At 42.3% G+C, this 22577-nt stretch overlaps 1 protein-coding gene and 1 long non-coding RNA gene across 2 annotated transcripts in view; one reads left to right on the top strand and one right to left on the bottom strand.

The window, feature by feature from the left end:
• The window catches only part of LOC147368702 (adhesion G protein-coupled receptor E3-like), a 43120-nt gene extending 21757 nt beyond the window's left edge, over positions 1-21363 (top strand). Inside the window, exons 10-19 of the mRNA XM_086409754.1 lie at positions 1330-1449; positions 2496-2689; positions 5244-5402; positions 6975-7169; positions 9870-10105; positions 11859-11925; positions 15534-15625; positions 16853-17033; positions 19166-19261; positions 20493-21363. Coding sequence (XP_086265880.1) covers positions 1330-1449; positions 2496-2689; positions 5244-5402; positions 6975-7169; positions 9870-10105; positions 11859-11925; positions 15534-15625; positions 16853-17033; positions 19166-19261; positions 20493-20543 — 1391 coding nt within the window. The 3' untranslated portion in view covers positions 20544-21363. The remainder of the gene's footprint in view (positions 1-1329; positions 1450-2495; positions 2690-5243; positions 5403-6974; positions 7170-9869; positions 10106-11858; positions 11926-15533; positions 15626-16852; positions 17034-19165; positions 19262-20492) is intronic.
• LOC147368703 (uncharacterized) lies at positions 4767-10035 on the bottom strand. The gene is made up of 2 exons (XR_015166756.1): positions 9906-10035; positions 4767-5473 (listed from the first exon to the last, which is right to left on the bottom strand). It is a non-coding gene; the product is annotated as an uncharacterized LOC147368703 (long non-coding RNA).
• Positions 21364-22577: the final 1214 nt, after the last annotated feature.

Below are 22577 nucleotides of genomic sequence, written 5' to 3'. Positions count from 1 at the left end.
CCAGGGACGGAATTTGCATCTCTGGCGTCTCCTGCATTGGCAGGCAGATTCTTTACCACTGAGCCACCTGGGAAGCCCATAGTATCAATAGTAATTGACATATTGTTGTTGTTGTTCAGTCACTCAGTCATGTCCAACTCTTTGTGACCCCATGGACTGCAGCAGCCAGGCTTCCTTGTCCTTCACTATCTCCTGAAGCTTGCTCAAACTCATGTCCATTGAGTCGGTGATGCCATCCAACCATTTCACCCTCTGTCGCCCCCTTCTCCTGCCACCTTCGATCTTTCCTAGCATCAAGGCCTTTTCTAATGAGTTGGTTCTTCGCATAAGGTGGCCAAAGGATTGGAGCTTCAGCTTCAGCATCAGTCCTTCCAATGAATATTCAGGACTGATTTCCTTTAGGATTGACTGATTTGATCTCCTTGCAGTCCAAGGGACTCTCAAGAGTCTTCTCCAACACCACAGTTCAAGAGCATCAGTTCTTCAGTGCTCAGCCTTCTTTATGGTCCAGCCCTCACATCCATACATGACTACTGGAAAAACCATAGGTTTGAGTATATGGACCTTTGTTGGCAAAGTAATGTCTCTGCTCAATATGCTGTTTAGCTTTGCCATAGCTTTTCTTCCAAGGAGCAAGCATCTTTTAATTTCATGACAGCAGTCACTGTCCACAGTGATTTTGAAGCCCAAGAAAGTAAAGTCCATCACTGTTTCCATTGTTTCCCCATCTGTCTGCATGAAGTGATGGGACCAGATGCCAGGATCTTAGTTTTTTGAATGTTGAGTTTTAAGCCAATTTTTTCACTCTCCTCTTTCACCTTCTTCAAGAGGCTTTTTCGTTCCTCTTTGCTTTCTGCTGTAAGAGTGGTGTGATCTGCATAAGTAAGTAAGTTCAGTCACTCCTTTGTGTCCAACTCTGCGACCCCATGTACTGCAGCATGCCAGGTTTCCCTGCATATCCGAGGTTATTTATATATTGAATTTTTCCCTCCAATAAGAGACTCGGTACCCAAATAAAGCCAATAGCTTCTATGTGTCCACTCAAACTTCATCACCCAAATTCCAGTTTTCATCTGAAGCTCCTACAGTTGTCATTTTTTAAATTTAATTTTTATTTATTTTTCTGCCACACCATGCAGCGTGTGGGATCTTGGTTCCCTGACCAGGGATCAAACCCACATCCCTCGCATTGGGAGCATGGATTCCTAACCACTGGGCACCAGGGAAGTCCTTGTCATTGTTTTTTAATGAGATGGACAAGGAGATTATGTTTTAAAATAAGTGTTTATAAGGATTTCCAACATTCATGCAGATTTTCTGTTTTTTTAGTTATTGAAGCGCTGACCATCAAGAATGGTTGCAAAACAGAAAACGAGATAGTTAAATTACAGATTGAAAAGGAGACAATGGACATCGATTGCAGTGTTGTCACTGGAGGAGGAACTGGAGGTAACAGAAATTACCTAAATTATCTCAACATCTCTAGAATTGGGGGCAGGGGAAATTTACTCTTATTTTTTATTGAGTTATACTAACAATTAATACACAATATTATACTAATTTCATGCATGCATGCATGCTAAGTCGCTTCAGTTGTGTCCAACTTTTTGCCACCCTATGGACTATAGCCCACCAGGCTCCTCTGTCCATGGGGATTTCATGCCCTCCCCCAAGGGATCTTCCCGACCCAGGGATCGAACCCATGTCACCTGTGGCTTCTGCACTGCAGGCAAATTCTTTACCATTGAGCAGTACTTCTTTACCAGGGAAGCTCAATTTCAGGCATACAACAGGCTGATTTGATGCTTTTATACATTATGAATGATCACCTCACTATACAAAATTGTTACAATATCCTTGACTATATTCTCTGTCTGTAATTACATCTTTGTGACATATATTTTGCAGTTGAAGTTGGTACCTCTTAATCCTCATCACCCTTCTTCTCTCCATGTCCCCTGCATATTTTCTCCTCTCGAAACCACCACTTTGTTCTCTGTGTCCATGAATCTGTTTCTCTTTTGTCTCGTGTTTTAGATTCCACATAGAAGTGAAAGCATGTGGGATTTGTTTTTCTCTGTCTGACTTATTTTACTAACATAACATCATACCCTCCAGGTTCACCCATGTTGCTGCAAATGGAAAGACTTCGTTCTTTTTACGGTTGTGTAATAGTCCATTGTGTATATATACCACTTCTTTATCCATTCATCTATGGGAGGACACTTTGCTTCCATATCTTGACTATTGTAAAGTGCTGCTAGGGACATAGGGGATATCTCTACTAGAATCCAGACATAGCCTTAACATCCTGCAAGTGGAAAGATTTTGGAATCTCCCCCATCTATTTTTCAAGGATGTATGGTCTAATAAATTAGGATTCTGAGTCCTACATTCCATATCTGACTCCTAAGAAACTGGCCAGATAACTCCTTAACTGGCAACACATTCTCCAGTCTCCTCCTCAGGTTCATTGGTTCTTTGCTTCCTTTCAGGTGCTGTGGTCTTTATTTCTTACAAGTCTTTCGGGTCCATCTTAGATGGCTCCTTTGTGTCTAAGGAAAACCTAACTCTTGATGAAAAGCTGGATCACTTTCAACTGAATTCCAAGGTGATAAGTGGCACCACAGGATGCAAGAAGAATTGTTCCCTGGCCAAACCCGTGAACTTCACGTTTCACCATATACAGGTGGGCAAAGTATCCACTTGTTTGAGCACCTAGAGATTTCTACTGATCATACCTATAAAGCTAGTAGTGAAAAAGTATGGCTTTTACAGTCAGTTCTTTCTGTCCAGGCTGATTTATCAGGAATTGCTGATGGAGATTTGAAATTCAACCCAGTCCTTGGTTAAGAGTTACTCCAAAAATTACATGATGGGAATTATTCCTTCAACAGACTAAAAAGTGATTTAAAAAAAACTGTAGCCTTATTTACTGTTGGGAAATGAACAAATAAACGTGACTCTTTACAATCCCATGGACCAGATCCAGCCAGGCTCCTCCATCCATGGAATTTTCCAGCAAGAATATTGAAGTGGGTTGGCATTTTCTCCTTCAGGGGATTCCTCCCAACCCAGAGATCGAGCCAGTGTCTCCTGCACTGCCAGGCAGATTCTTTACCACTGAGCCACCAGGGAAGCCCAAGATGTTCACAGTAAGATCTTTAAAGTAAAATCATCAAGTCATGTACTTTAAGTATGTACAGTTATATTTGTCAAGTATTCCTCAATAAAGCTGGAAAAAATAAACGACTCAACTTAAAAAATTAAAATACAGATGAGAGCTTCCCTGGTGGCTCCTTGGCAAATAATTCACCTGCCAATACAGGAGACGTGGGTTTGAACCCTGGTCTGGGAAGATCCCACGTGCCTCAGGGTAACTAAGCTTGTGTGCCACGACTATTCTGCGCTCTAGAGCCCTCGAGCTGCAATGATGAGCCATGTGTCGCAACTGCTGAAGCCCACGTGCCCTGGAGCCCATGCTCAGCAACAAGAGAAGCCAGCCATCACAGTGAGAAGCCCGTGCACTACAGCTAGCGAGCAGGCCCTGCTCTCTGAAACTAAAGAAAACACTGCCTAGAAATGAAGACCTAGCACAGCCAAAAATAAATAAAGAAAAAAAATTTTTTAAGTCAGATGAAAGATTTTTTTTTAATATTAGGGTTTCATTTCTGACCCCAGAATTGAAACTTGAGCCTCTAATTAATTGAAGAAGGATTTGAAAATACTGCTCTCTGGTCTTCCAGTTCTAAGTAAAAGATACTTTGTATAACAAAGCCCATAGTACATATGGTATCATGCCCTTCAAATTTTGTTAAGAGGGTAGATGTCATAGTCAGTGTTCTTACCACAAAAAGCAGAAACAAAGGGACGCAGGAAACTTCAGGAAGTGTTGGATTTGTTTTGTTGCTTTGATGGTGGTGATGGTGTCACAGGTGTACATATATCCCAATTCGTCACGTTTCATGTAGTATGTTGTGTTCAGTCGTGTCTGACTCTTACGGCCCCATGGACTGTAGCCCGCCAGGCTCCTCTGTCCATGGGATTGTCCAGGCAAGAACACTGGATTGGGTTGCCATTTTCTACCCCCAGGGAGTCTTCCCAACCCAGGGATTGAATCCCTGTCTCTTGCATCTCCTGCATTAGCAGGCGGATTTTTTACCTTTGTGTATCAATTATACCTCAGTAAAACCATACAAAAGGAAAAACTGAATTCCATGACTTTTAAAACACATTAAAAATTGTCCTCACAAGATATTTAATATACTTCCCCATGCTGTATAGTAGGACCTTGTTGTTTCTGCGTTGTAAACGTATAGTTTGAATCTACAAATGCCAAACTCCCAGTCCATCCCTCTCCCTCCCCACCCGCTCCACCCCCGGCAACCACAAGTGTGTTCTCTATGCCTATGAGTCTGTTTCTGTGTGAACAAAATTTTGCGATTATTGTAAATGGAAAGTAACATTTAAATTATATCAAAAATTAAAAACCAAAAACTTTAACATAACAAACTTTATTGGAGTATAGTTGATTTAGAATGCTGTGTTGGTTTCAAGTATACAATATAGTGGGCTTCCCAGGTGACTCTGGTAAAAAATCTGCCTGCGAGTGCAGAAGACAAAGGAGGCTCGGGTTTGATCCCTGGGTCGGGAAGATTCCCTGGAGGAGGAAAAGGTAACTCATTCCAGTATTCTTGCCCAGAAAATTCCATGGACAGAGGATCCTGGTTGGACACAACTAAGCATGCATGCATTCATACAATATGGTAATTCAGTATTTTTGCATATTATATTCCATTATAGGTTATTACAAAATAATAGGGATAGTTTCCTCTGCTATATAGTAAATTGTAGGTGCTTATCTCTTTTATTGATATGAGTTTGTATCTGTTAATCCCATAGTCCTAATTTGTCTCTCCCCTCTTCCTTATCCCCTTTGGTCATCATAAGTTTGTTTTTTATGTCTGTGAGTTTGTTTCTGTTTTCTATATTCCATTCATTTTATTTTTTAGATTCCACGTATAGGAAATAATATAAGTATTTGTCTTTATCTACCTGACATTTTGCCAAGCATAATATCCTTTTGGCCTATCTGTGTTGCAAATGGCATCATTTCATTTTTTACGGTTGAATAGTATTTCGTTGTGTGTAAGCATGCATGCATGTGTGTGTGTGTGCATGTATGTGTGGAAAGCTTCAGATTTTAAATGATAGTGTCTCATGAAGAGCAATTTTCTTTCCAGATGGTAGGGGAAAGCAGAAAGTCTCTTTGTGTCTACTGGGACGAGCTGGTCTGGTCTAATGAAGGGTGCCACGTGATCTTGTCCGACGGAACTCGAACTGTATGCAGTTGCAGCCATCTGTCCACCTTTGCCGTCCTCATGGCCTCGGTCGAGCTGAAGGTACGTGTGTAAACACACATGCCGCTGAAAGTCAGCTCTGCTGCAGGGTGGTGCTGGTGGGAGGCAGGGATCTTCAGAAAGAAGATGAAAAAACATTAGCAGAGGAACAGCTATGTATCTTCCTCTTTTTCTTTTCATTTTTTAGAATTCAAGGATAATGCTTTACAATGCTGTGTTAGTTTCTGCCGTACACCAACATTCCCTTCTCTTTTGAGTCTCCCTCTTACCTAACCCCCATCCCACCCAACCCCCATCCCACCCTGTTAGGTCATCACAGAGTACCAAGCGGAACTCCCTGTGCTATTGAGCATCTTCCAGCTAGCTTTTCTTTCACACATGGTAGTGCACTTGTTTCAGTGCTACCTGAGAAGCCACAGTGCGTACGCTCCAGTGCTGCTCTCTCAATTGGTCCCACCCTCTCCTTTCCCCTCTGTGAACACAAGTCCTTTCTCTATATCTGAGTCTCTATTCCCACCCTGCAAATAGGTTCATCAGTACTGTTTTTCAGGAAGATTCCTCTGGAGAAGGAAATGGCAACCCACTCCAGTATTCTTGCCTGGAGAAGCCCTTGGACAGAAGAGCCTGGCCAGCTATGGTCCATGGGGTCGCAAAGAGGTGGACATGACTGAGTGACTAACCCTTTCTATATATGCATTAATATAAATTTCTCTTTTTCATGTTAAAAATATACAACCCTTTTAGGACGTGTATAGTGGTATCTCATTGTGGCTTTAATGTATACAGACCTGATGACTAGTGGCATGGAGCCTTTTTTCATGTTTTCATGGGGTAGAACTTGTGAGTGAAACAACCCTTATATCTAGGAAACCTAGTCATCCAAAACCACTGCATTCAGCCTTTAGAATTTCTGGTGGATTTCTTCACATGCAGTCCTGTAGCAACCATGTGTTCCTTCTGTGCTCTGTCAAAATTGAAATCGTTCTGTCTCATCTCTTTTGGGAAGAACTTGAGTTAATGTTGCCTCTTTGCTGTGCAAACTTGGCTCTCCAATGAGATCAATAAAAGTTACAATTTTGTCAATTATCATTTTCTTATTGTTGGGGTGAGAGTCATGTTTCATTGTGATTGTCTAATCTTTTTAAAAATTATTTACATTCAGCCGCCTGGGTCTTCATTGCTGCACATGGGCTTTCTCTATTTGTGGCAAGCCAGGGCTACTCTCTAGTTGCGGTGCCCAGGCTTCTCATTGTGGCAGCTTCTCTTGCAGAGGAGCCCAGCAATGGGCTCTAGGGCACATGGGCTCCACTAGTTGCAGCACACAGGCTCAGGAGTTGCAGCAGGTGGGCTCAGTACTTGTGGCACACGGGCTTAGCTGCCCCACAGCATGTGGGACCTTCTCAAACCAGGCATGGAACACTTGTCCCCTGCACTGGTAGGCCAGTTCTTCACCAGTGGACTACGAGGGAAGTTTGGCTTGGCCACTATTGATCTGTTCAGTTTCTCACGAGGAAATTAACACCATGCATTGAGGGTTCTAAGACCCGGGTTATTGGGAACCACAGTGTCCAAAACAAAAACCAATTGGGATCTCTTTTCTCCTGCTGCGTCTAGGAGGACCCCGTGCTGACTGTGATCACCTACGTGGGGCTGAGCCTCTCTCTGCTCTGCCTCTTCCTGGCGGCCCTCACCTTCCTCCTGTGTCGATCCATCCAGAACGTCAGCACCTCCCTCCACCTGCAGCTCTCCATCTGCCTCTTCCTGGCCTACCTCCTCTTCCTCACAGGCATCAAACGGACAGAGCCCGAGGTAGGAGAATTAGCCAAAATCCTTTCTTATTTTTTATTTTGACCAGGCTACATGACTTGTAGGATGTTAGTTCCCCAACAAAAGATTGAACCTAAGCCCACAACAGTGAAAGTGCCAATTCCTAAACTGGACTGCCAGGGAATTCCCTTCTTTTTTTTTAAACAGCTTTTTCTTTAATTTTTATTGGAGTATGGTTGCTTTACAAGGTAGTGCTAGTTCCTGCTGTACAGCAAAATGAGTCAGTCACACATATACATATATCCCTCCCCTTTGGGGCTTCCTTCTCATTCAGGTCACCAGAGTGCATTAAGGAGAGTTCCCTGTGATGTACAGTAGGCTCTCATTAGTTACCTATTTTATACATAGTATCAATAGCATAATTCATACATATATAGTTTGCCCTTTTTAAATGTACATGTCAGTGGCTTTCAGTATATTCATGGAACTGTGTATTCCCTTGGGTAATTTATTACTTATTACACATTCATATCCACAAATTACATCAGCCTTATCATCCCAACCCCTACCTCTGTCTCCTGGCAATCAGGTTTTCACTCTTTTCTTTTTTCATGAATCTGAGATTTTTCAATTCCACGAATAAAAGATTATACAGTATTTGTCTCTGTCTGACAATCTCCTGAGCATAGCTCAAGGTTCATCCATGTTGTTCCAGAAGGCAGGAATCCTCCTTTCTCCTGGATAGATAGTACATTAGATATGTTGTTGGGAAATTCCATAGACAGAGGAACTTGGTATTACCTATGTCTATAATAGATATAGATATGTTGTTGTTTAGTCACTAAGTTGTGTCTGACACTTCTGCAAGCCCATGAACCATAGTCCGCCAGGCTCTTCTGTCCATGGGATTTCCCAGGCAAGAATACTGGAGTAGGTTGCCATTTCCTCCTCCAGGGGATCTTCCCAACACAGGGATCAAACCCATATCTCCTGCATTGGCAGGTGGGTTCTTTACCTCTGAGCCACCAAGGAAGCCCAGATACAGAGACAGAGATATAAAACCGTCACCCTGATCAAGATCTAGAACATGCCCAAAACTCAGAGTTTTCTTCATGTCCCTTCCCCAGTTAACAGTCAATTTAAAAACTTACAGACTGAATGAACGATGCACAGTGGAGCTGGGTCTTGAGGGTCACTGATTTATGATTCCAAGCTAGCAGGTTTGATATCAAACATGTGTTTCATGCAACAGCATCTCCAAGGAGTGAGAGGTAGAAACCAGGAAGTGAATGGAGTTTTGCAAAGATTGAGAGGTTGCTAGAAAGACTCAGGACATGATTCCTAAGAAAAGAGGGTTTTATTCACCATGAAAAGAGAGTCAATGGTCCAGGAGAGATCATGAGCAGTGTCGAGGAAACCCAATTCCCCTCAGACAATGGACAGCGGTCACTGTTCTCTTCAAATGTGTGGGAAGCAGTGTCCTCAAACAAAAGCTAGGTTATACTTTAATCAAAGACATGGGGTGGGGGCAATCATTTCCCTGGTGGCCCAGTGGTTAAACTCCACACTTCCAATGCAGGGAGCGTGGGTTTGATCCCTGGTCAAGTAACTAAGATTCCACATGCTGCATTGTGCAACCTAAAGAGAGGGGAAAAATTGACTTTTTCAAGTTCCAGTGGTCCTAAAGACATGCAGGGAACATTCAGTGAATATGAAGAAGGAGGGGGGAGGGTTTGCTTACTACAGAAAAGGTCATTCAGAGCAGATGCTTTCATAGTGGAGGAAACCAGGAGCTGTTGGATCAAAAGGGAAAACTATGGGGCTTTATGCAGATAAGCATATTGGAGGAGTCACTCATTCACTCACTCATTCATGTACCCAACATATATGCCACACAGACCAGAGTGACTTCAGTTCTGGGTAGTGATCAAGATGGAAGAGACAGTGATCACGGCAGGACAAGCAGGCCATAAGCTTTCTACGGGGATTAATTTCATCCTCAGAAGGGGAAAGGGGGCAGGGAGGTGGTTAAGGGTTCTTGGGATGGAGACAGCCCTGGCCAGGACCAGCTTCATCCGACTCAGAGAAGTCTAGCATCCATTAGCCAACAGGCAAAGGTCTATCTGATTTCTGCAGTCCTTAACACACTTTGAATATTGTCATCTTCCATTTTAAGATGGACAAAGATCTCTTTGAACTTTAGCTAGTTAGCTATTTTTGGCTGCGCTAGGTCTTCATTGCTGCGAGCTTTCGCTAGGTGCAGTAAGTGGGGGCTACTCCTTGCAGTACACGGACTTCTCACTGTGATTGTGTCTCTTGTTTCAGAGCATGCGCTTTGACCGCTTTGACCGAGAGCAGGGCTCTCGGTCTTCCGTAGTTGTGGTGTTTGGGCTTAGTTGCCCCATGGCATGTGGAATCTTGCCAGACAAGAGATCAAACCTGTGTCCCCTGCATTGGCAGATGGATTTTAAGCCCTGGACCACAAGGGAAGTCCCCCATTCAACTTTAAACATGATACATTTTCAGTTTTTCTTGGGTGGCCCAAGTGACACCCTGCCAAGGCATGGGAATAGACAAGGGGGACCATCCATCTGTTTGGAGACATGACTCTAAAGAGAAGAAGGACATGTGAAGAAGGCTAAGGAGCATCTCTCACCAAAGTTACCCGGAGACAACCCTGGTGAAGAGCAGATGGTGAGGTCATTGCACCCAGGACCACTCCAGTGCCCCCTCTCCCCCCAGGTGCTGTGCAAGGTCGTCGCCGGTGGATTGCATTACCTCTACTTGGCCGCCTTCACCTGGATGTTCCTCGAAGGGCTGCACCTCTTCCTCACTGTCAGGAACCTCAGGGTGGCCAACTACACCAGCGCAGGCAGATTCAAGAAGAGGTTCATGTACCCTGTAGGCTACGGGGTCCCAGCAGTGATTGTGGCTGTGTCTGCAGCGATCAACCCCCAAGGATATGGCACCACTAAGCAGTGAGTCCGGTGCTGAAAATGTGCTGTCGGGGACGTGGGTACACACCTGTCTTGGGAAACTGAGGGTGGAAGGAAGGGTTGAGTAGGTCACGACTCAGGCTGAGAACAAAGATGCTGAACATTTATTTCTCCAGCCCCTGGGGCGAAGTGTTTCATATACACCATTTCTCATGTCTATCAAAACAACCCTAGAGGAAAGTGCTCCAATTGTTCCCATTTTGTATACTAAGCAAACTGAGGTTCAGAGAAAAAGGTGAACGACTAGTGTAAAGTAACATGGACAGTAAACTGGAAGGAACATGAATTTTTATTTTTTATATAAATGTCTACATTTATAAATGTCACATGTTTATAGATCTTTAATACTTCTATTACTGAAAGTAATAACTGGTTTTATAAAAAATAATATTCTAATAAAGAACCTCTGTAATACCACTAAGCCCAGTATGTGTTAGTCATTCAGTCACATCTGACTCTGCAACCCCATGGACTGTGGCCCACTAGGCTCCTCTGTCCATGGAATTTTCCAGGCAAGAATACTGGAGTGGATTGCCATTTGCTACTCCAAAGTATCTTCCCGACCTAGAGTTTGAACCCATGTCTCCAGTGTCTCCTACTTTGCAGGTGGATTCTTTACCAACTGTACCACTTGAGAAGCCCCTTAAATATATATATATATATATATATATATATATATATATACTTTTATAAAAATGGGATCATGATAAAGATATTGCATGTAATTTGTTTATTCCCTTAATACTCTCCAGACCAGAATACTGGAGTGGGTAGCCTTTCCCTTCTCCAGGGGATCTTCCCAACCCAGGGATCAAACCTAGACCTCCCACATTGCAGGCAGATTCTTTACCAGCTGAACCACAAGGGAAGCCCAAGAACACTTGAGTGGGTGGCCTATTCCTTCTCCAGGGGATCTTCCTGGCTCAGGAATCAGGAACCAGGGTCTCTTGCATTGCAGGTAGATTCTTTACCAACTGAGCTATCAGGGAAGCCCAATATATATATAATATACATGTAAATGTATATTTTTTTTTATAAAAAACGGGATCATGATAAAGGTACTGCATGTAATTTGTTTATTCCCTTAATAATATATAGTGGACTTTTTCCACATTACTACAGATACACATCATCATTCAATGTATTACGTTGTATATTCTTACCATCTTTATAAAATTAATCTCTAAGTGATAGACATCTGAAATTCTTTACAAATTTTTGCTGTCATAACCAAATGCTTCCATAAACTTGAAGGAGCATGAATTCTAGACTTGATTACCTGATTCCAGTTTTCAAGTTTCCTCACTTACTAGCCTGGTGACTCTGGAGACAGTTAAATTCTTTCCTAGGTTTTCTCACCTGTAAAATAAAGAGAGTAATACTATCTACTTCCAAGTATTAGAATGGTACCTGACACATGTAAATGCTATATGCATGCTCAGTCGCTTCAGTTGTATCCAACTCTTTGTGACCCTATGGACTGTAGCCCACAGGCTCCTCTGTCCATGGGTTTCTCTAGAATACTGGAGTGGGTTGCCATACCCTTCTCCAGGGCCTCTTCCCCGCCCAGGGATCAAACCCAAGTCTCTTTCATCTCCTGCATTGCATGTGGATTCTTTACCAGTGAGCCACCTGGGAAGCCCAAGAAGTCCTATATAAATATTCTCTATTGCAGATCATGTATTGTATTCCATTACCTTTCAAAATGCTGCCACTGTTGCTTTCTGTTTTTCAGTTGCTGGATCAACATAGAGAAGGGGTTTATCTTGAGTTTCTTAGGACCCATATCAGCCGTCATCTTGGTAGGTTTGTAGTGTGCGTGTGTCTGCCTCAGGTGCCATGTGTGTATAGAGTATGTGTGTGTGGTATGTAGTATTCAACTTAATTTGAAGGTCAAAAGAGGTACTATTTTTTATTTTTTATTGCAATACAGCTGATTTACAATGTTGTGTTAGTTTCAGGTGTACAGTGAAGAGATTCAGCCATATATATAATGGAAAGTAAATGGGAAAAGTATATTATATATATATATATGTACACACACACACACACACATATATATATACTTTTCAGATTCTTTTTCATTATAGCTTACTACAAGGTATTCAATATAGTTCCCTATGCTATACAGTAGGTCTGTATTGTTTATCTGTTCATATATAGTAATGTACATATGTTAATTCCGACCAACTAATTTATCCTTCTCTCCACTTCCCCTTTGGTAATGATAGTTTGTTTTCTGTTTGTCGGTCTATTTCTCTTTTGTATTTAAATTCATTTGTGTATTGTTTTTAGATCCCACATATAAGCAAGAACATAATATATTTATCTTTCTCTGACTTAACTTCACTTAGTATGATAATCTCTAGTTGTAACCATGTGGCTGCAAATGGCATTATTTCATTCTTTTTATGACTGAATAATATTCCATTGTATTTATGTACCACATCTTCTTTATCCATTCCTCTGCTGATGGACATTTAGGTTGCTTCCATGTCTTGCATACTATAAATAGAGCTGCATGAACACTGGGGAACATGTATCTTTTCGAAGTATGGCTTTCTCTGGGTACATGCTCAGGAGTCGGACTGCTGAATCATATAGTAGTTCTAGTTTTACTTTTTTAAAGAATCTCCATACTGATCTCCATCCCGGTTTTACCAGTTTACATTCCTACCAACAGTGTAGGAGGGCAATCTAAGTACTATTTTAACATTCATTTGTTTCCTTTTAATAGTAGATGTTTGAGCATATGTCTTTATTTAAATTTTTTGAGCATATTTTTGCCATCAAAAAGTCTACAAACAATAAATGCTGGAGAGGGTGTGGAGAAAAGGGAACCCTTTTATACTGTTGGTGGGAATGCAAACTAGCACAGCCACTGTGGAGTATAGTGTGAAGATTCCTCAAAAAAAAAACTGGAAATAGAACTGCCATACAACTCAGCAATCCCACTGCTGGGCATACACACCAAGGAAACCAGAGTCAAAAGAGACACACGTACCCCAGTGTTCATTGCAGCACTGTTTACAGTAGCTCAGACATGGAAGCAACCTAGATATCCATTGGTAGACAAATGGATAAGGAAGTTGTGGTACATACACACAATGGAATATTACTCAGCTATAAAAAATAATGCATTTGAGTCAGTTCTAACAAGTGGATGAAACTGGAGCCTATCATACAGAGTGAAGTAAGTCAGAAAGAAAAGCACCAATACAGTATATTAACGCATATATATGGAATTTAGAAAACAGTAATGACAACCCTATATGCAAGGGAGCAAAAGAGACACAGTTGTAAAGAACAGATGTTTGGACTATGTGGGAGAAGGAGAGAGGGGGATGATTTGAGAGAATAGCATTGAAACATGTATATTACCACATGTGAAATAGATGACCAGTGCAAGTGTGATGCAAGAATCAGGGCACTCAAAACCGGTGCTCTGGAACAGTCCAGAAGGGATGGCGTGGGGAGGGAGCTGGGAGGGGGCTTAAGGATGGGGGTACACATGTGCACCCATGGCTGATTCATGTTGATATATGGCAAAAACCACCACAATATTGTACAGTAATTAGCCTCCAATTAAAATAAATTAATTAATTTTTAAATAATAAAATTTAAAAAATTTTTAAGGAAAAAAATTTTGAGCACATTTAAATGCTGATGAATAGAGAAGAAATCATCCTTGTATCTCTAATATCTAGCATACCGTACTGACTAATCATCAGACTATATCCTGAGTCGAACAAACATAAAAACTGAAGAAGATTTAAGAACACTTGGTGAAATCACTTCCAAATCACATAATTCTATCATATTCACAATTATATTTTTATACACCCACTCATTTGTTTATTCAACAAATATATATTAAGTATGTATGGTATCGGAGTGGGGTGCCATTGCCTTCTCTTGTCGTGGAGCACAGGCTCTAGGCATGAGGGCTTCAGAAGTCGCAGCACATGGACTCACTAGTTCTGGCACATGAAGTTAGTTGCTCCAAGGCATGTGGGATCTTCCCAGACCAGGAATTGAACTCGTATCTCCTGCATTGGCAGGCAGGTTGTTAGCCCCTGTGGCACCAGGGAAGTCCTCAGCTTCTCTTTTATGATTCAATTATTTTGACATATGAACTTGTTGGTTGTTGCTGGAGGGGAAGAGAGTTGAAGACTGTGTAGGATTCAGGCATATGTCACTGCGACCAACATCTCATCCACTAGAATTCAGCCACATGCCCCAGACTATCTGAAATGAGCCTGGAGAATACCTGCCCATGGCCCATGTGTGCAAGGAAAGGCGTTGGTGGAGACACTACATTGCACTGTGTGCCACCTGGCCACCCACGCATGTTCTTTTGTGCCTTTCAGGAGCTCCTTGGTGGTATTGTACAAGTATCCCCAGTCTGCTCCAAAGGAATTTCAACATATATATTTTTTAACTTTTTGGCTGTGCTATGAGGCATGTGGGATCCTAGTTCCTGACCAGGGATGGAACCTGCGTCCCCTGTATTGGAAGCATGGAGTCTTAACCACTGGACCGCCAGGGAAGTCCCCAAGTTGCAACATATTCTAACTATAAAATCTCATACCTTTTCCCATGATCTTCAGTGCTTTCTAGTTTGACTCTATTTTTTTCTTAGGGAATAGTTGCCCTGCAATGTTGCACAACAAAGTGCATTAGCTACAGCATGTAGCATGTTAGTCACTCAGCCATGTCCAGCTCTTTGCGACTCCATGGGCCATAGCCCACTAGGCTCTTCTGTCCATGGAATTCTTCAGGCAAGGTTACTGGAGTGAGTTGGCATTCCCTTCTCCAAGGGATCTTCCTGACCCAGGGATTGAACCCTGGTTTCCCGCACTGAAGGCAGATGCTTTACTTTCTGAGCCATCACATATATCCCCTCTCTCCTTCCCACCCTCCTTCCCACCCACCCCCATCTCACCCCTCTAAGTCATCACAGAACACCCAGCTAAGCTCCCTGCACTCTACAGCAGGTTCCCACTAGCTATCTGTAGCTCTCTACACATGGTATCTTCACACATGGCAGTACACATACATGAGATGAAACGACAGCCATCAGAATGGGAGAAAATATTGGCAAACAAAGCAACTTACAAGGAATGAATCTCTAAAATTTACAAACAGCTCATGAAACTCAATATGAGAAGAAACACACCCAATCAAAAAATGGGCAGAAGACCTATGTAGACATTTCTCCAAAGAAGACACACAGATGGCCAAGAGACACATGAAAAGACGCTCAACATCATGAACTATTAGAGAAATGCAGATCAAAATTACAATGAGTAGTTTACCTCACACGGGTCAGAATGGCCATCATAAAAAAAAAAAAAAACCTGACTCTGTATATTGGTCCACAATTAGCATCTTATTTTTTTTCTTTCAGATAAACTTAATCTTTTATTCGATAACCCTGTGGATTTTGAGAGATCGACTTTCTTCCCTCAATAAAGATGTGTCCAAGATACAAAACACAAGGTAAAACGGGTTTAGACAGTTTAATGGGCTTAGCATCGGTTGTAGTCCTAAAGGATTGCTTTTTCAAGCATGCATGCATGCTCAGTTACTAAGTGGTGCCCAACGCTTTGCAACCTCATGGACAGTAGCCCACCAGGCTCCTCTATCCATGGGATTTCCCAGACAAGAATACTGGAGTGGGTTGCTATTTCCTCCTCCAGGGAATCTTCCCAACCCAGGGATCAAATCCACATCTCCTGCATCAGCAGGCAGATTGTTTACCTACTGAGTCTCCTGGGAAGCCCCTAAACAGTCATCTGTAGAGAGTTGCCTACCCTGTTAGGAACCACTGTCAAATGAGAATCACCCTTAAAATCATATGCATTTGAAACCTTGAAATTAATGAGAAGATTCATAGAAACAGAAAGTAGAATTGATGTTGCCAAGAGATGAGAGTATGAAGAAATGGGTACTTATTGTTTAATGGATACAGTTTCAGTTTTTCAGGGTGAAAAAAAAGCTCAGTAGAAAGATAGTGTTGCTGGTAGTACAACAATGTGAATGTATTTAATGCCTATGAACTGTATGTTTAAATATAGTTGTAGTAAATTTTGTGTTATGTGTATTCTGCTGCATCAAAATAAGTAGTGGTAAAATACCACACTTGCCTGGGAAATCCCATGGACACAGGAGCCTGGCGGGCTACAGTCCATTGGGTCACAAGAGTTGGACATGACTTAGCGACTAACAACCACCACCACCACAAATTATCATTCCAGTTATAAACATTCATATTAGAGGAAAACACCCATGGAATAAACTCATGTTCATCTATTAAAGTTTTTACAATGACAATGATAGCATTACTTCCAAATATTGCATCACAACCACAGTTTCTCCAAGTCCATCTTGGCTTGAGAAAATTTCACCAGTAACTGGAGAGAATAGGCTTCCCAGGTGGCTCAGTAGTAAAGAATCTTCCTGCCAATACAGGAGATCTAGGCTCAATCCCTGGGCTGGGAAGATCCCCTGGAGAAGGAAATGGCAACCCACTCCAGTATTCTTGCCTGGAAAATCCCATAGACGGAGGAGCCTGGAGGCTACAGTCCATGGGGTTGCAAAGAGTCAGGTATGACTTAGCAACTAAAGAACAACTGGAGAGGAAGGCAGATGGGGCCTGAAGACAGGACAGACAAAATTCAAGAGAGAAGGTGGTGAGTTGGTGACTCTCCTTCTTGGTGTTAATAGGATGCTGACGTTTAAAGCCATTGCTCAGCTCTTCCTCTTGGGCTGTTCCTGGTGCCTTGGCTTCTTTCTCACTGAACTGATAAAGGAACCCATCAGATCCATCGTCGCCTATGCGTTCACCATCACCAACGTCCTGCAGGGAGTCTACATCTTCCTGGTCCACTGCGTCCTCAACCAGCAGGTAATAGGACCCATCCTGTCTTCTTCCCAGCTCCCAGCTGGGGTCCTCTCATGCGTTCACCTGGCTAGCCCTTCTCTCCCACATGATGCCCTCCTGCCTGATGGTGTATTCCCATTTTCCCCAAGCCTACCATTCTCCACTGAGTCCGGGAGTTCAAGCCCCTGTTTGTAGAACCTTTTTTATGTATCTGTAGGATGAGGTGAGATCCACATCCTACCACTCCGCCATCTTGATTCCCCTTTGGGCATTCAAGTCTCCGTTTTCCAATTTTCCAGTTTCCCAACTCATGAATCTGTAATGAGTATTGGATGGTAGTGGCCCCATTCTTCTCAGATCATGAATATGGGGTCTAACAGCAGCAAAACTAAAGTTTGGGGGACAGTGGTTTCCATTTCTTACTATTCATATTGTATGTTAATGATTATTACTTGCTTGGCTCTGGGGGATCCAGGGGCTGCTTTCTGAACAGTGAAGAAATCAGAAATGGGAAACAACATAATTAGACATGAATAACCAACTGTGATTTTCACCTTGGGGAAAATTGTTAGGGAGATATTAAACTACCAAGTAGGGCTTCTTTAGACTTGACGGTGAGGGGCTTAAGGTGGGTAGGAGACAACCAGCCAAAGAAGGGCAGTAAAGCTGATGTGGAAACCCTTGCCAGTCCCAGAACCCAAAGATGTGTAGTGAGGGCAGCGCTCTGAGTGTAGGAGAATGTGGTGGTAGTGATGATCCAGGTGCCAGCATTGGCCGGACCACATAAACTTTTTTTTTTAATTTAAATCTATTTATTTTAATTGGAGGCTAATTACTTTACAATATTGTATTGGTTTTCCCATACATCAACATGAATCCGCCACGGGTGTACACGTGCTCCCCATCCTGAACCCCCCTCCCGCCTCCTTCCCCGTACCATCCCTCTGGGTCATCCCAGCGCACCAGCCCCAAGCATCCTGTATCCTGCATCAAACCTGGTAACAATAACCTTGTATGTGAGACAGCAAAAGAGACACAGATGTATAGAACAGTCTTTTGGACTCTGTGGGAGAGGGAGAGGGTGGGATGATTTGGGAGAATGGCATTGAAACATGTATCATACCACATAAACTTTTTAAGCAGTGATTTTGCACTGCATTCTGACTTGATAAATAGATAGATATTGCTAGGTTTCACTCCAGTGGGGTTGTATGGATCTCAGAGAGACATGTAGCCAGGTATAAATGTAAGAGTTGAACCATAAAGAAGGCTGAGCGCTGAAGAATTGACACTTCAAACTGTAGTGCTGGAGAAGACTCTTGAGAGTCCCTGGGACAGCAAGGAGATCAAACCAGTTAATTCTAAAGGAAATCAACCCTGAATATACATTGGAACTGATATACATTGGACTGATGCTGAAGCTGAAGCTCCAATACTTTGGCACCTGACGCTAAGAGCCAACTCATTGGAAGACCATGATACTGGGAAAGATTGAGGGCAAGGGGAGAAAGGGGCAACAGAGGATGTGATAGTTGGATGGCATCATCGACTCAATGGATGTAAGTTTGAGCAAATCCCAGGAGATACTGAAGGACAGGGAAACCTGGTGTGCTGCAGTCCATGGGGTCTCAAAGAGTGGGATAAGACTTAGCAATTGAACATCAACAACAACATTGAGAGGAGGAAGCAGTTCTCAGTGGTTACAGAAAACTGCTCATGCTCTTAAGGATAATATAAATGTTGAGTTATCATTAGCATAAAGGTGCACAGGCTGATCCACAAATAATATCTCTGTAATCACTCATAGGGGCCTCCCTGGCGGATCAGATGATAAAGAATCTGCCAGCAATGCAGGAGACCTGGGGTTGATCCCTGTGCTAGGAAGACCCCCCTGGAGAAGGGCATGGCAATCCCTCCGGTATTCTTGCCTGAAGAATTCCATGGGCAGAGGAACCTGGTGGGCTACAGTACATGGGGTCACAAAGAGTTGGACATGACTGAGCGACTAACACACAGTCACTCATAGATCAATCTATCTGATATGGCCTCCTCGGACCATCTGCAAATAAAAATGGGGGAAAGTACTATTTTCGGTAGCATTGTGCATATAGCCAGAAAGCATTAACATGCAAGATTTTTGTTTACCATCTTTTCAGGTGAGAGATGAGTACGTAAAGTGGCTTAGGAGGATGAATAAAAAGACAGAGTCTGACAGCTACATCCTTTCCAGCTCTACCAGCCAAACCCACATGGTAAGATGATTTCCTCTCCTAGTCCATGCTGTTTCCTAATTTGAATTATTCTCTTCAAACCCGTCGGCAGTTCGGTCTGCCTCTCCCCCAATAGTGTGACTGGACCACACATTGACTCTTGGCACAGGAACCTGTTAGCATCTCTGTCTCAGCTTACTGTGCAATATCTGACACTGAGCATCTCTAGGGTGGGGTAATAGTATACTTACCCACACATAATCTGCACAGTGAAAGATTTCGTTTTTCTGGGATTATTGGTTTCTAAGTGCAAGGGCTTCCCTGGTGGCTCAGTGGTAAAGAACCTGCCTGCCAATGCAGGAGATGCGGATTAGATCCCTGGCTCAGGAAGATGCCCTGGAGAAGGAAATGACAAACCACTCCAGTGTCCTCACCTGGGAAATCCCATGGACATAGGAGCCTGGCAGGCTATATAGTCCATGGAGTCCCAAAAGAGTTGGACACAATTTAGCAACTAAATAACAACAGCAATCTGAGTCCAAACCTTGGAGTTACAAAAACGTGAATAAAACTCTTTCTTATTTATATTATACTGTAACTAAGATATCCTTGTTCATGAGTTCCACAAGTTGCCAAACAGGTTTCACTGCTGGTAGGCTCTGAGCCTTAACCAGGCCTGTGCTTTGTAAACCTTCAGAGAGGCCACAAAACTCGGGACTTGCCAAACATGTTTAGCCAGGATCTTTTTTTCCAGCAGAAAATGTCTTTACATTTTGTAGAACACTGGTGTTTTTTAAAAAAAGAAGACATAATTTAAGGACTGTTGGCATAGGCAAAATAGTACTTGAAGAAAGTGATAGACATCACGAAACACTTTTCTTCTTTTACTTGATAATGATGAAGGAAAATGAACGGAGGGATAAATAAGACGAGTTTAGGTGAGATGTAAGAGCATGAGAGCTTGGTTTTAGATCTACTTCCAAAATTAATTTGGATGTGAATTTGAGGTCAGTCTCCTCATGGGTGAGTTAAGGGGACCAGACTTCATCAACTTATGCTTACTTTCATATCTTCAACTTTCTGAGATACAAAAAACAAAGTTAAGTACATTAAGCCTGGAAGAAAAACACTCAGACTTGCCCTGGGATCCATGCTTCAATATCAATCTCATCTTTTTGTCAGGAAATTCCCATCAAATGATTTCAAAAATTACTTTCAGGAATATTTCAGCATTAATTATATTTCTGTCTCTCCCACAAATTCACACATGGAGGTGGAGAAATCATCCGACTTCCCAGGGAAAAGAAGCAATACTTCAGTCTGAATGTGACAAGTTCTTCCATATCATCCTCCCAATCACCCTGGAGAAAGAATTAGCCATATGACTCAATCATCCATGAGAACTGATTTATCCTACAGGAGAACTATTGGCAGAATGTATGCTTAGGTTGAGTAATATTTTGTGTAGTGTTGCAGTGTTATTTGCAAATAATTAAGAATAGTGTTTTCAAGTATTTTACGCAGAGACATGTAGATCTTAAATCTGGTGAGTTTCCAAATGTATATACGTGTATTTGTTGTTGTCGTCTAGTTTCTAAGTTGTGTCCAACTCTTTGTAATCCCATGGACTGTAGCCCACAGGCTCCTCCATCCATGGAATTTGCCAGGCAAGAAATAATAGAGTGGATTGCCATTTCCTTTCCCAGGGAATCTTCCCAACCCAGTTTTGAACCCAAATCTCCTGCTTGTATGTCTATCAACTATATCAATCAAATCAAGATATGGAGTATTTGCATTATTCCTGAAAGTTCCCACGTAATCCTTTCAATCATGTATCCCCAGTCTTCCACCCCAGAAACAATTATTCTGATTTCTATAGCAACAGATTAATTCTGTCAGTTCTTAAAGCCCCTATACATGGAATAATACACTGTGTCTGCCTGGTGTCTGCCATGTTTCTCTCATCATGATTTTAGAATTCATCCACTTCATGCATATGTTGCTAGTCTGTGCCTTTTTATTGCTAAGTACCATTTCACACTATTGTATATCACAATTTGTTTATCCATGTTCCTATTGATGTCTATTTGAATTATTTCCATTTTTCTACGATGAATAAAGATGCTATGATCATTCTAACATAATATTTGTGTTTGTGTGTGTGTGTGGCCGCATGTCTCATTTTTCTTGGGTAAATACCTTGGGTGTAATTGCTAGGTCATATGTTAATGATCCACTTTCAAAGAAACTGACAAAACTCTAAAATGTTTGCAATAGTTTACAATAACCCCGGAATATTGAAGAGTTTCACTTCCTCCACTTCCTGAGCACCACTTGATATTATCAGTACTTTGACTTTTATCCATTTGCATGGGGGACAGAGGTATTTCATTGTGGTTTTTAAAATGTTGAGCACCTTTCCTTGTGTTTCTTTTTCATTTGCATGTCACCCCTCATTAAACATTCAAGGGTTGTTTGCAGGAATTGAGCATGTATGATGCATATGAGTCCTTGTCAGGTACATGCATTCAGATCATTTCATTTTCTTAACTTCAGTAGAGTTGATTTTGTTGTTGTTGTTATAGTCGCTCAGTCCTTTCTGACTCTGTGACCCCATGGACTGCAGTCTGCCAGGCTCCTCTGTCCATGGGGTTTCCCAGGCGAGAAACTGGAGTAGATTGCCATTTCCTTCTCCAGGGGATCTTCCCCACCCAGGGATCAAACCTATGTCTCCTGAATTGGCAGGCAGATTCTTTACCACTAAGCCACCAGGGAATCCCCACTGTATAGCAAAGTGAGTATTTTTCCTAGACTGTGGATGGTGTCATCCCCTAGGTAGTGTCTGCTCTGTTTTTAGCTCTCTCTGCAATGTGGATTTGGTCCTAATGAGACAGCAGAGCTATTGTCTTTGCAAACGTTATAATGCAGTATCTCCTTGCTGTCCAAGGGACTCTCAAGCATCTTCTCCAGTACCACAATTCAAAAGCATCAGACAGTTAGGATGATGATTTCATGGAGTCTAGGAAAAGCCCCAGCTCACATCTGGCTCTGAGTCTAACTCCTCTGAATCTAGCTCAACCTCCCATTGAGGCAGCAGCTGCCAGTGTACCAGGGGGAAGATCCACTCCAAGCTCACTTTAGAACCATTCCCAACTAAAGCAAATGGGCTCACATAGATAGTATACAGACACTCCCAACAAGGACTTGCCTTCAGGACTGGGAAAGGTTACTGTTTCAACCAATTTCAAAACGGCAAAGGGAGAAAGTGAAACACAATGAGAAGGCCGAGGAGTATGTTTTGAATGAAAGAACAAGATGGAACCTCTGGGGCTATCTTAGGATCCTGTAATCCCACTCC

The sequence above is a fragment of the Bos grunniens genome, chromosome 7 (assembly GCF_055505025.1).
Source record: "Bos grunniens cultivar Pamir isolate PY7600 chromosome 7, Bosgru_T2T1.0, whole genome shotgun sequence".
NCBI classification, from domain to species: domain Eukaryota; kingdom Metazoa; phylum Chordata; class Mammalia; order Artiodactyla; family Bovidae; genus Bos; species Bos grunniens.
Note: the sequence above shows the minus strand (reverse complement) of the source record. Positions and strands in the feature narration are given on the sequence as shown.